The sequence below is a fragment of the Danio aesculapii genome, chromosome 7, assembly GCF_903798145.1.
Source record: "Danio aesculapii chromosome 7, fDanAes4.1, whole genome shotgun sequence".
Taxonomy (NCBI): domain Eukaryota; kingdom Metazoa; phylum Chordata; class Actinopteri; order Cypriniformes; family Danionidae; genus Danio; species Danio aesculapii.
Window position 1 is genome coordinate 62,433,860 of NC_079441.1, and position 14,859 is coordinate 62,448,718.

Here is a 14,859-nt window from a genome sequence, read left to right on the forward strand (position 1 = left end):
GATGTCAACCCTTAATTTGATGTCCAAAGACTTGTTTTTTTTTAACCTTTTTAAAGGGCAACTTGTTTTCTAAGCTTTCCAACATTTAAGGTTTCTAACCTATTTGTAAACTTAAATTGACAAATTAAATTCTGAAATAAAATCAGTTAACAAGACGAGACTTTACACTGTAAAAATATCTATTAATTAACAGGTATTTCAAGACTTACACATTTATTTCAGTTTTTTATGGTTGTGAATTGCATTATGGGATGTTGATATCTGCTCTGTCGACTTTTGATGATGAAAATTCAACTCTACAGTTTAAGAAAGTGACAGTTTTAGTAGTTTAAAATAATATAATGTATAATAAAAATATATAGAGGAACAAGTCTGTAAAATAACAGACTGGCAGTTTATTACAAGGTTTTTGTAGCGTAATTTACAACACCAACCAAGACAATATATCACTTTAAACTATTAAAATGCCAATAAAAGTCACTTTTTCCAACTTTTCAACATCAATAGTTGTTTAAAGAAAGATCAAGGTCCAATAATGCAATTCAAAAGCATAAATAAATAATAATAACAAAAACATAAATAACAAAATACTGAACATTGTTAATTTACAGATATTTTTTACAGTGCGGGGCTGTTATCAGTCAAATTAAATCACTATCAACAAAATCGGTTTTTGCACTGCAGAAATGATACAAAAAAGCTTACAGTTGTTTAAATATTTGCTTGTAAAATTAATTGACACATTTTAAAGCAACCATACGGTGCTTAATTATTTAAATTCTTATTATTTTCATATTTAGATTTTCTGAACTGTATTTATTTTAAATGGTAAAAAAATATAAATGTTAGCGTTCAAAAAGTATGACCATGCCACAATCATACACAGACAGACATAATAATTAAATAGTCTTTTTGCTGTGTAATATTCATGGACACGAGTGCATATCGTGATTTGTTTTCAGCACTTCGTTTGACTTAACTATGCAACAAAAATTGACAAATTCCACAATTTTGTTATGCATTTTATGACTGGATTCTGACATTATGACTGGACTGATTTTTCATCCACACTTGAAATTATTCCCCTGGATGAAAAATGCATAAATAAATGCATAAATCAATGCATCAATCAATGCATCAATCAATCAATTAATCAATCAATCAATGCATAAATTAATAAATGCATAACTAACTAAATAAATAAATAAATGCATAAATAAATAAACAAACAAATAAATAATGCAAAAATAAATAAATGCTTAAATAATAAATAAATTAATGCATAAATAAATAAATAGATAAATGCATAAATAAATGAATAGATAAATGCATAAATAAATAAATGCATAAATAAATAAATAGATAAATGCATAAATATATAAATATATAAATGCATAAATAGGTAAATGCATAAATACATAAATAAATGCATAAATAAATAAATAAATAAATGCATAAATAAAAAATAAATACATGCATAAATAAATAAATAAATAAATAAATGATTAAATAATGAATAAATAAAATGCATAAATAAATAAATGATTAAATAATAAATAAATAAATACATGCATGCATAAATAAATAAATAAATAAATAAATGCATAATTAAATAAATAAATAATGCATAAATAAATAAAAGATTAAATAATAAATAAATACAAATGCATAAATAAATAAATGCAAAAATAAATAAATGTTATAAATAAATCCATAAATAATAAATGAATGAATACATAAATAATAAATAAATGCAAAAATAATAAATGAATGAATACATAAATATTAAATAAATAAATGCATAAATAAATTAATAGATAAATGCATAAATAAATAAATCTAAAAATAATAAATAAATGAATACATAAATAACAAATAAATAAATGCATAGATAAAAAAAATGCATAAATGAATGAATAAATAAATAAATACAAATAAATAAATATTGTGTATGCAGTGTCACTTAAAATTTAAGATTTTAAATGAACATAAAACATACTTTGATGTTATAAAAATAATATGACATTTGTAATTGTGTTAATAATATGAAAAGCAGAACTCTTGCTTAGGTGATTCTGTTTATAATGTTATCTTTTTAAATATTTTCCAAGTGATTTTCAAGAGAGCAAGGTCATTTTCACAACATTTTGTATATGTATATATTTTTTTGGAGAAAGTCATGTTTTTTTAGATTGGCTGGAATGAAAGCAGTCTTTATTAATTAATTTTAAGCTTAATATTATTAGCCCCAATATTTGATCGGTTACAGAATATACCACAGTTGTCCAAAGTTTAAATGGCATTTTAAGTGAATACTAATATCTCGGAAAATAACCAGTAAAACATTACGAACTGGCAAAGACAAAAGAAATGCAGACACCACTTGGAAAATATTTGAAAATTCATTAAAAGTGCAGTAGGTGATTCTCTTCTGAAACATTTTCTTGTTGTGCTGGTTGAAAGTCTCTTAACAGTAAATTATCTAAATGTATTTATAAGTATTTTTATATTCTGGGTGAGGCATAAGACTAAAAAAATATTCATCCAATTAAATATTGATAGGCCAATAATTCCCATAATTCGGATAAGTAGAACAAACTGTCTGTCAACAAATGTAGATTTGTACATCTGCGCACTTCTGTTCACACAGATCCGCTGATGCACGTGCACACGTGCTGCAGTCACATGGACATGAGAGTGACAGTGCTAAAAACAAATGCTGAATCAAAACTTTGAAGGATTGTACTTGAAAGATATTATGCTAACCGGTTAGCATTTAGGTAGATCACCTCCTGCACCTTTAAGATTTCACAGGAGGGCTAATCATTTTGCCTTCAACTGTATATGTTATGTAGTTCTTAATCTGAACAAAGGTCATAGCCAAATCAAACAATAATATATATGATGACAAATCAGTGTGTAGATACTAACCGATGTCCTTTGCTCTTACAGCGATTGGCCTTCTCAGCTCCGTGACAAACTTTTTGGCATCAAGGCGGATCTCAATGATGTTGTTGAGCAGAGCAAAGAGAGGAGCCAGTGGAAAAGAGGCCACGAATAAGGTCACCATCCCGAACTGAATGACTAGATAAGAAAACAAAAACACAAATTAAAAACTTTCATAGAAGTAAGGAGTTCTTTAGAATTACTAAGAACATCTTATCATAACATAATGAAATAAAGGTTGGAGTGCTGGGAAATGGTCAGAGGTGCAGCTAGTCAACAGGCAAGGCAGGCAAATGCTTTGGGGCCCCAGGACAGAAGGGGACAGTAACAAGTTTGCAATGAGTGTGACAGACCATTGCAGACTCCCTAAAGCCCCATTCAGGCCCTATCCACATGAACACATGAAGGTATTTTAAAAACCAGTTTGTTTTATTCACAAGAAAATACAGTATCGGGTGACTTTCTGAAAACTTAGACCAGGGGTCCGTTCTTCTTACCTCGCTTAAACGATCTAAGATGATTTGACAGATCCTGGATCTTTTAATCTTGATAACTGATCTCTGGTTAATTTAGTTCTTCAAACAAGTTTGTGAATCAGATTAAAATGTCTGGATGAACTAATTTTAGATCACTGCATGTGTTGTGAAGGACAGATCTATCGATCTTCGAAATCATGATCAGCAATGCAACGATTGGCTGACGGCACAGCATCGTAATGACATCATCTGATTAATATTCAATTATCCATGTGAGCAAAATTACATAAAATTCATAGGAAACAGTTTGCTAAATATGACACGCAATAACTTTCCAACTTTTTTGTGGGCTGCAGGATTTACACTTTCATGTGTCAAGAATATTTAGCAATTTATGCATCAAATCACCATCATATTAGCTGTCAAAACATGTTCATGACTGCATAAATGTATTATTCCTTTAGAAAAAAAGTTGCATATTGTGCATGTCTATAATCATACACAAATTGCACTAAAGCAATTCTACGTGTTTGTATCTAAAAAGTTCATATCAATAAAATTTATCTTTGAACCACTAGGTGGCAGTCTTTGTGCTTTTATTTCGGAGTGCAGATTGCATAAATTTTATTTATATATATTTTTTCCTTCTATATAACTCTCTCTCTATATATATATACATATATATATATATATATATGTATATATATATAGTGTGTATACAACTACTACTGACTACTACTGTAAGAAAATATCAGCATTTGGTACATGCTTTCAGTATTATCTTTGCTTGAACTGACTCGATTTAATCCTGTTTACATGAAATGAGCCTGCTCCCGAGCAGGTTTAAGCTACCAGAACTGTTGCTATGACAACAACTCTTGAATGAGTTCTGAAGAACGAAACGATCCTGGATCATGTCAAATCGTCAATAACCAAATCCAGCTAATTGAGGAATCCACGTACGAAGGACAGACCACAGGGTGAAGATTTTTCAAAACTCCAGTGCTGCTAGGTTCACACCAAACAGAACAGATTGAATCGAATTTCCACCGTTTACATCAAATGTGTCGTGTATTCCACGTAGCTCATCCTACAGGACGATAATCCGCTTTTTTCTCATGGCTGCATTGACTTGTATGCAACCCAGGCTCATTATTGACACATACCCCAGCATACATTTCTGGGCAGCTCGAAATATATCCCAGGAGGTACTTTTTTTGTACCATTATGTATGATTCATGCTGTGTACGATTTTTCAGATCTAAAATTTCTCTCGTAAGTGCCATTCGCGACTGCTTTTCTCACTTAAATCCACAAGAGGCCGCTGTGTATGCTTTTTCAGATCTCAAATTTCTCTCGCGAGTGCCATTCGCATGTGCTGTTCTAACATAAATCCACTAGAGGCCGCTGTCGACTGACTGACTGACCAACAGACCGACTGAACTCACTCACTTCCCAAAACCCAGCAGATAGTGTTTTCAAAAGCAATCCAGAAAAAGAAAAGCTCTTGTGGCTGCCTGATTTTTACCACGTTTTCAGATTTTACCACATTGTCACCCTGTTATTTACTTGTTTATTTAATTTTTTCCCTTTTGTTGCCAGACTCAAACCCCGTTGTCAAGGTCAACTACTCTCTGCGTCTCAAGTTCGCCGACATGTGGCGAGCCACTGAGCAAACTGGTAACAGAGGAAAAGCCGTCCACACTGAGGTAAGAGGTCAGCTGGTTGTGCTAAAAAAAACAGAAGCCGTCGGTGGCATCATAGTGCCCTGTAGCGTTCATTTTGAAGACGAAATGCAGCCATAGGTTGCTTCTGCTTTATAGTTTGCGATGTCCAGAAATGTATACGAGGTACGTTTTTTTTACTGTGTTGCTTGTATGCAATTTGACTGCACCTATATTAAATTCTGCATTTGATGTGAATGAGCATATAAGTCTTTTATTGTCACTTGTTGGTTCGGCATGCCCTAAACATGCATTACAGTATGTTTTTGCGTTTTCATGTAGACATTTTTTTTTTTCAACAAAGATGGGGAAAACTCAAACATGGACTACATGATTTTGATAGTTGGTTATGACAGTCACTGTGTCAGATTGTGCAGTTTTGTGTCGTAGGGACCATATATGCCAGACTACACATTGCTTTGTGACCAATCATTATGCAGTGTGTTAAAATCTTTCACATCTGAAAGTTAAATGTCTCTCTAATTATCTATCAAGTGTTTCCCACAAGCGACATCCCGCAACACAGTACTGGGAAACACCCATAGACTCTCACATTCACACTCATACACTACGGCCAATTTAGTTAATTCAGTTCACCTATAGCGCATGTCTTTGGACTGTGGGGGAAACCGGAGCACCCAGAGGAAACCCACACCAACATGGGGAGAACATGCAAACTCCACACAGAAATGCTCCACTTCAGATGTCTTTTGGCAAATTCCATGCAGGGAGGGACTTCTGTCTGGCCACTCTACCATACAGGCGTGATTGGTGGATTGCTGCACAGATGGTTGTCCTTCTGTAAGAATCTCCTCTCTCCACATTAGAACGCTGGAGCTCAGACAGAGTGACCATCAGGTTATTGATGACCTCCCTGACCAAGGCCCTTCTCCCCCAATCACTCAGCTTAGATGGCCGGCCAGTTTTAGGAAGAGTCCTGGTGGTTTCAAACATCTTTCACTAACGGATAATGGAGGCTACTGTGCTCATTGGAACTTTAAGAGGAGCAGAAATTTTTCTGTAACCTTTCCTAGCCTTGTGCCTCGAGACAATCCTGTCTCAGAGGTCTACAGACAATTCCTTTGTCTTTATGCTTGGTTTGTGCTTTGACATGCACCGTCAACCCTGGGACTTTATATAGACAAGTGTATGCCTTTTCAATAGAGATGCACCGATACCACTTTTTTACAAACCGATACGAGTACAAGTATTTTCATTTGTGTACTTGCCGATACAGAGTACCGATACTTCACAGATTTGGTTTCAATAAAGTTTTTTTTTTGTTTGTTTTTTTTTGCCTGTAGCAAGGTTGAACACAAAAATCTTTAACAGAAGGCTGTTCCAAGCCAAAAATATACACACATTGTTGATAACCTTGCGAATCCAGACCTTATCTATTAACAATTAAGCACGGACATTTAAAGGATGAGTTAACCTTGCGCTGACATGCATCCACGACTTTACACATTACACAAAGTGTGTGCAGTGACCGTTACCTCATGGAGCCACTCTCTTGGCATTGCAAATTGTGGACGCATAAAACCCTGTTATGCGCGATTCTTTCATATTTCATTTCATTTCATATTAACCTGCCGTTAATCTGCGGGTCAGGTAATTAAAAAGTAGACTACTTGATGTTTAAGTATGGGTGGGTCGGGGGTCGATAAGATCAATTGCCATAAATACGCAACGCATACTCTCAATTTAAAAATCACGTGACCATCATCTCACAATGTTTAATAGTAAATAATCAATTTTTTTTATTAAAATAAAAGTGATTTAGTAATGCCACGCCACTGACAAGCCATCTGCAGAGAAACGAAGCAACAATCACGGCAACCGCAGTGATCACTATTTCCGAAGTTCAGCTTTTTTTTACACTTAATTATTATGTGTTTAATATTAAAAAATCAATAATGAATAGGCCTACAAGAGTGTATCCTGTGTGTGTGTGTGCGTGTGCGTGTGTGTGTGTGTGTGTGCGTCTTTTATCACGGAAGTAGCTCTCTTCCAAAACCGAAAGTTGCGTCGTCTGTCTGGCAATATTTCAGCTTTTAATCAAATGAAAAGTTAATTTAGATGAGCCAATATAAAAAAATTGCAGTAAAGTAACTGTGACGTGAGGCCACACATCAAATCTGAGGTCTGATCTCTGTTTATTGATTGTGTGATCTGTCTAGGCTGTCTGATCTTTTCAGAAGCTGTAAACTGACACGCACGTGGTGACTGCAGTGATGTTTAGCTCTGACGAGGCGCTTTTATTCAGCCTGCAGTCTTCAGATTTTTTTACATAATGTTCCATTACTTAAAATTTATTTAATTTTTTTATATATAGTTTATATATCAAATGAGGTCGGTGACGCAGTGGCACAGTAGCTAGTGCTGTCGCCTCACAGCAAGAAGGTCGCTAGTTCGAGCCCCGGCTGGGTCAGTTGGCGTTTCTGTGTGGAGTTTGCATGTTTTTCCTGCGTTCGTGTGGGTTTCCTCTGGGTGCTCCGGTTTCCCCCCACAATCCAAAGACATGTGTTACAGGTGAATTGGGTAAGCTAAATTGTCTGTAGTGTATGAGTGTGAATGAGTGTGTATGGATGTTTCCCAGAGATGGGTTGCAGCTGGAAGGGCATCTGCTGCGTAAAACATATGCTGGACAAGTTGGCGGTTCATTCCGCTGTGGTGACCCTGGATTAATAAAGGGACTAATACAAAAAGAAAATGAATGAATGAATATAAAATGAGTGCTAGCTTGTTTAGCTGTGATCATTATGCAAAGATCTTATTTCATATTTGGTTTATTCTTCAGTAGCCTATATACATTCATTAAAAATGCATTTTATAAACGGATTGTTTATAAGGACTAAGCTATTAATATTTAATACATTAGGCTAATTCATACATTAAGACATTGAAGTCAGGTAGGCCAACAAATCACATCCATGAAGTGAATTACTGTTGAGTGGTATCGGTGTTCGGTATCAGCCTTTCATGTCCGATACAGGTATGAGTATTTTAACCAAGTATCTGTCCGATACCCAATACTGGTATCGGTATTGGTGCATCCCTACTTTTCAAATCATGTCCAATCAACTGAATTTACCACAGGTGAACTCCAATTAAGCTGCTGAAACATCTCAAGAATGATCAGTGGAAACAGAATGTCCCTGAGCTCAATTTAGAGCTTCACGAGAAAGGTTGTGAATACTTGTACATGTGATTTTTCAGGTTTTTATTTTTAATAAATTTGCAACAATTTCAAACAAATCTTCTTTCACATTGTCATTATGGGGTATTGTGTGTAGAATCTGGAAGAAATAAATGAATTGAATCCATTTTGGAATAAGGCTGTAGCATAAAAAAAATGCGTAAAAAGTGAAGCGCTGTGAATACTTTCCGGATGCACAAATATAATATTGTGAAGCTTCCTATAGAAAATATCCATTTAAATGAGAGATTTGTGAGGGGTGTACTCATATATGTTGAGCACTGTATATGAGTAATGGAGAAACAGGACAGGAGACACACAGAGATGCAGAGATAGAAGTATGGATGGAGGATGGTAGATGAGGGGGTGGGACGTTATTAATGAATTCAAGCCAGAACTAAAGCTTATAATCTCACACTGCTCTGCCAGCCCCCCTTTGGACCCATAATGCCTCTCTCTCTTAGCAGAAGTCCATCCCACGCTGTAGCACAGATGAGGCGAGATGAGAGGAGGGGCCGCGAAAACACACCGACTCCACGTATAACAGTGCAAATCCTTCACATTTACCCCATTTATCATTACCCTCAAATTACGCTGGTGTGAACAGATGAGGTGTATAAATCTGCGGTTAGACAACAGATTTCAATTAGTGCTTGTGGGCTGCATGGATTTAATAATTCATAATCGGAAATAGTTATTACTGTTTTTTTTAATGGAGCCATGTTCCAACATGAGGAGCAGAAAGGCGAGCCGGAATACAAACAAATGTTTAGATGTGTGTGTGTGTGTGTGTGGGTGTGTAGTGTGTAGTGACTCACTCATTTCCATGTACTCTGGGTTGAGTCCGACAAAGGGCCCTAGGAAGTGGTCCTTCTCATGGCGATGAAGCGTTTTGTTCAGCTCTTCCTGGTGCTTTGGGTCAATCTTGCGTTGTCGGAGCAGCTTCTTGATTTTCCTGTGACACAGATTTTCAGCGGTGTGAAGTAACAGATTACAAATACTCAAAGTACTGCAACTGAGGAGGTTTTCTCAGGAATTGTACTTTACTAAAAAATGTGTATTTTGACTTGAATACATTTTATAGTGCTGTATCTGTACTTTTACTCCACTATTTTCCTTCAACCTGCAGTCACTACTTTATTTATTCTTTTGTCTGGTCTATGGTGATTGGTTAAAGTAGAATAATCAGTCCTGTGAATCCTGTCCAATTAAATCACACATAGAAAATGACACACAGAGACACAGAAGACAGAAAATCGTTATACACAAGAGACTCTTTAGACTGCATGTCACTAATGATGACTGAAATCACCAAATAGTCTTAAACAATAGCTAAATGCACTACAGAATGTTACGTTTTCACACACATGCACTAATTGCAAGTAAACGCATCAGCCTTTAAAAGTGTAATATTCACAACTCGAGTACTTTTTAAAGCGCTACTTTTTGCTCATACTTTCCTCAATATTTACTGATGGTTGATGATGATGATGGTTTCACGAGAACTAGAGCCCTGCACGGGCCTTAAATCTAAGCCCTAACCCGGCCCTGTCCCAAGATGCACAGGCTGTAGCCTGGCCCTTGTCCAACAGCTCATCAAGTTTTTTGGCCCGAGTCCAGCGCGATGCCTGTTTTTTTCCCTGCCAACTAGCTTGTAATGTTACAGCCATTAAAATAGACCAGACTTGTATTTAATAGAAAGTTTGTTTTATTTTGTTTAGTTTTTTATCAGAATAATTTTGAGAAATGTTTTTTTTTTTTTAAATATAAGTTTTAGTTTAAGTGACATCTATATTCAAGCGGTATGTTGTCCACAGTGACTTTACTTAATTTAACCCAGTGACGCCTGCAGCCATACGACTGTATGCACTACGTGTACCTACCATGAGAGGGCGTTAAAGCAGCTTTTTTATTTATTTATTTTTCTTACATAATTTAAATTGATTATTAAACAGTATACACTACGATATACTGACAAAGCAAGAAAGAATGAGAAGAAATAAAGGTGTGCGTTTGTGAGTTTTCAAAGCGTTTATGTACTTGCTTGGTGGGAGATGAGTAAAGAAATCTATTGGCTTTATTGTTGCTTGCGTTTTTTCAGCACACTAAAACTTACAATTCAGATAGCTATTGTTTAAAACAAGGTTCAAAATGAGTAAACGCTCTTTAAAACAGCTAAAAGATTTGTTGCAGTCAGTGGAAAATAAGGATTTAATTAATGCTTCACTAATTGTATCACAATCCTCTGTCATATATTTGCAAATTCTTTAATATGCCATAATTTTACAGAGTACAACTTGAGCATTTGATTTCCTTGGTGCTGTGCTTTTATTAGATTTAGATTTCTAAGAAAATATATTAAGATTAAAAAGGAAATGAATAATGTCATAACGAATGCCCTTAAATAATGTAGCCTTTGACAGCAAGCATCAGTGTTTCTTGAAATTGACATTTTTCTCTTTATGTTCTCTATTGTACGTGGCTGGAAATCTCTATGCACAAGACATCACTGGCGCTTCCGGACCACACTCAATTCAATTCAATTCACCTTTATTTGTATAGCGCTTATACAATGTAGATTGTGTCAAAGCAGCTTCACATAAAAGGTCACAGTAAATAGGAACAGTGTAGTTCAGTTTGTAGTGTTTAAGTTCAGTTCAGTTTAGCTCAGTTCAGTGTGGTTTAATAATCACTACTGAGAGTCCAAATACTGAAGAGCAAATCCACACGCATTAGATCTCATTAAACTTTTTTTGGAAGTTTTTTTTTTTAATGCAGGTCTGAAGCCTGATATACGTGCTAGCTGATGTGAAAATTGGCCCGAAGCCTGGCCCTAGGGGCATAAAAAAATATCAGGCCCCGTCGGGCTCGGACTCAAATGGAGGGCTCTAACGAGAACATAAGGATGTGAAATCGCTAAAGAACACACATTGAGAAACAGCCAGTATCTTCTCTAAATGTAAATTAAAAGGACAATGAGTAGAAGTGTAGAAACACCTAAAATGTGCACCACTCTCCACTACAAATTAAATGATTTTTTTTAATATCAAATTTAATTTGAGAAGCAAAATAACATGAAATAAGTAGTCTTGATTTCTGTCAAACTGATCAAAATGAAGCAAGTCTAGAAATATCTGCCAACTCAGAATTATTAGCCCCCCTTTGATTTTTTTTTTTTTTATATTTCCCAAATAATGTGTAACAGAGCAAGGAAATTTTTTTATGTCTGATAATATTTTTTCTTCTGGAGAAAGTCTTATTTGTTTTATTTCGGCTAAAATAAAAGCAGTTTTTAATTTTTTTTTAAAACATTTTAAAGGTCAAAATATTAGCCCTTTTAAGCAATATATTTTTTGATGGTCTACGGAACAAACCATCGTTATACAATAACTTGCCTAATTACCCTAACCTGCCTAGTTCCTCTAATTAACCTAGTTAAGACTTTAAATGTCACTTTAAGCTGTATTGAAGTGTTTTAAAAAATATCTAGTCAAATATTATTTACTGTCATCATGGCAAAGATAAAATAAATCACTTATTAGACAAACGTTATTAAAACTATTATGTTTAGAAATGTGTTAAAAAAAACTTCTCTCCGTTAAACAGAAATTGGTGAAAAAAAGAAATTGGGGGGATAATAATTCTGACTTCAACTGTATGTCATGAAAACATTGTTTAGATAATTGTATTGTAACCAAAAGAGTATGAAGAAGATCTTACTTTTTAACCTCATAATTTTCTGCTGTAAATCAAGATATATTATGGCTTTAAAATTTTGAAAAGAACAAACCAAGACTTTAGGAATGTTCAAAAAGTTCTTACAAATCACAAGAAGCTACAAATTAAATCTAGTCTAATATTAGTCTAATGCCTTTAGAGGAATATTATTTAGCAAATTAGAATAACAGGTTATGCACTGCTTCTGAAAATAACAGTGACTATTATTTATAGAGTATGGTATTATGAAAAATATGTAATGTATTGTATATTTGAATACGTTCGTTCCACAGTCTCAGTTTAAGTTGTGACATATAATGTCATTTCAAGAGTGGTTTATGATCACTTTTCATTTATTGCACACATTCATAAGTAAGCTTTCCAGCACAGTCAACTTAAGTATATATTCTCACTGTAAAAAAATCTGGTTAGCTATGGTAACCAGATAGTTTCTGTTACAATACGGTAGAAACATTTCTAATTTTACATTAAACCACCGTATTAATTTTATGAATTCACACTTAGCTCGTGATTTACACATAGCTTGTTTGGTATGCTGTCCCGGGGACAGCCCTGAGCTCAAGGGATCCTCGGGCTCAAGGCTCCCTCCCTTTTGCAGGGCGAGGAGAAATTGAGCTCAGGTCGATCTCAAAACTCCCCCGCTGCTGAGGCTAAAGTGAGCTTCCTGAGAGTAAGACATTTAGAAAAAAGATTTAGGCTTATTTTATCTATAATATAGAGCATATTTGGATGGTGGGAGGAAACCAGGGAACCCACACAGACACGGGGAGAGCATACAAATCTCCGCACAGAAATACCAAATGGCCCAGCAAGGACATGGAGCTATTGGTATTCTTGCTGTGAGGAAAAAAATGTGCTAGTCACTGGGCCACCGTGCTGCTCATTCTGGATAAAGGTGGAGAAGGGGAGGAGGGTTTTTTTTTTCCAGAGGAAGATAGTTGTAGAAAGGAAATGAGGATACATATACATACATATATATATATATATATATATATATATATATATATATATATATATATATATATATATATATATATATATATATATATATATATATATATATATAGTGACTTGGGATCCTTTGATTGGAGGATCGTGATAAGCTAATGTGGGCCAACTGGCTTAATCATGAGCACGTGCTCCTCTCGAAATTATTTTAATATTAAACTTCACTTAATATTATCTCACCAACGTTTTGAAGTATGAACAACTACAATGCATCTGTAATACTCAGAAAAAAACATCACCAATTTATGATTATTCACCGTATATATTGAGGAATCTTATCGTTAATCAGGTAACTTTACAAGCAATTTTATAGTTAAAATTGCTGCCATTTTTTACAACCATTTTTAACAATTCAAAAAGGAAATGGATCATTATTTGACCAATTGCAATTTCATTATGTAAAAAAAAGCACGTTATCATAATTTACGTAGTTATTATTAGCATGTTATTAAAATCATGTTTGCTTTTAGAATAAAATAAAATTAGCATTTAAAAAATTAATAAAATAAAACTGTGACGTGATGCAGATTACCCCCAAGATCAGCTCAGAAGATTCAGAGCTGCTTATGTATTTATTTTAGCACACGTTTACTTTCAGAAGCTTTTGCGTGAGATGCGCCTAAATCCAGCATATTTGCATTTGTCCACATTTGCAAGCAGGACACTAAATCGGTCAAAGAGGTAATTTGCATAAAAATAAAATCAAGAAAACATCATAAAAGCTTTTCACTATGCTCCTGTATAAAAACGTACAACTGTTCCCTTGAGCAATCGTGCCTAGAAACACACACCACACCTACTGTATAGTGCGCAGTGGCAATTTATCAGATCTCTTTGGTCTATAAATATGTCTACCCCACATGTTTTGTGTGCTGCATGTACTCACGGAACGCCAATCTCAAACAGGTTATTCTGGATGAGCTGTTTGCCAAGCATAGTGATGCACAGCTGAATGCACAGTTCCATCAGACAGCCGGCATGAGCGCACTGCAGGGCCAGACACAGTTCACACAGTTACTAAGGAGTTCAATGGATACACACCTCCGAAAGTGTTAGTCATCACCACTAGTGTAAATACACTATTAAAAATATTCGCAAATTAGCACTTTTCTGTTTTGTGATTAATGTTTTTATTTTTTCACCATTTATTTATGCTTTTGAATTAACAATTTGAAAGCAATATCTGATTTTATTCCTTTATTTTCAGTGATTTTTGTTTTCCTTCTTCAATAGAAGGATAGGTTTGTGTATAAGACAAAATTCTATTCATTTTCAATTATTATTGTTTAAAAATGTGTTAAAAAAACTTCTCCCCGTTAAACAACACTTGGAAAATATTATAAAATAAAATAAATAAAACGAAATAAAATGAAATAAAAATGAAAATAAAAATAAAAAAATACTAATAAAATAAAAAAATAAAATAAAAATGAAAAATTTTTATATAAAATAACATAAAATAAAAAAATAGAATGAAATAATAAAATAATAAAAAAAATATATATTTTTTATAAATAAAATAAAATAATAAAACAAAACAAAACAAAAAAAATTATATAAAATAAATAAAATAAAAATAAATTAAATAAAAAATTAAATAAAATAATAAAATTAAATTAAATGAAAATTAATAAAATAAAATAAAATAAATAAAAAAATAAAAATAAAATAATAAAATGAAATAAAAAGTCAAAATAAATAATTTAAATAAAAATAAAACAAAAAATAAAAATAAATAAAATTAAATAATAAAATGAAATGAAATAAA

General features: G+C 33.6%; 1 protein-coding gene across 2 annotated transcripts in view; it reads right to left on the bottom strand.

The window, feature by feature from the left end:
* ano1a (anoctamin 1, calcium activated chloride channel a) overlaps positions 1–14,859 on the bottom strand; it is a 115,027-nt gene that overhangs the window by 12,835 nt on the left and 87,333 nt on the right. For both annotated transcript variants that reach the window (XM_056462313.1, XM_056462312.1), the window contains 3 exons: positions 13,978–14,078; positions 9,164–9,300; positions 2,932–3,084 (listed from right to left, as the gene is read on the bottom strand). In XM_056462313.1, the coding sequence (XP_056318288.1) occupies positions 2,932–3,084; positions 9,164–9,300; positions 13,978–14,078 (391 nt within the window). The remainder of the gene's footprint in view (positions 1–2,931; positions 3,085–9,163; positions 9,301–13,977; positions 14,079–14,859) is intronic.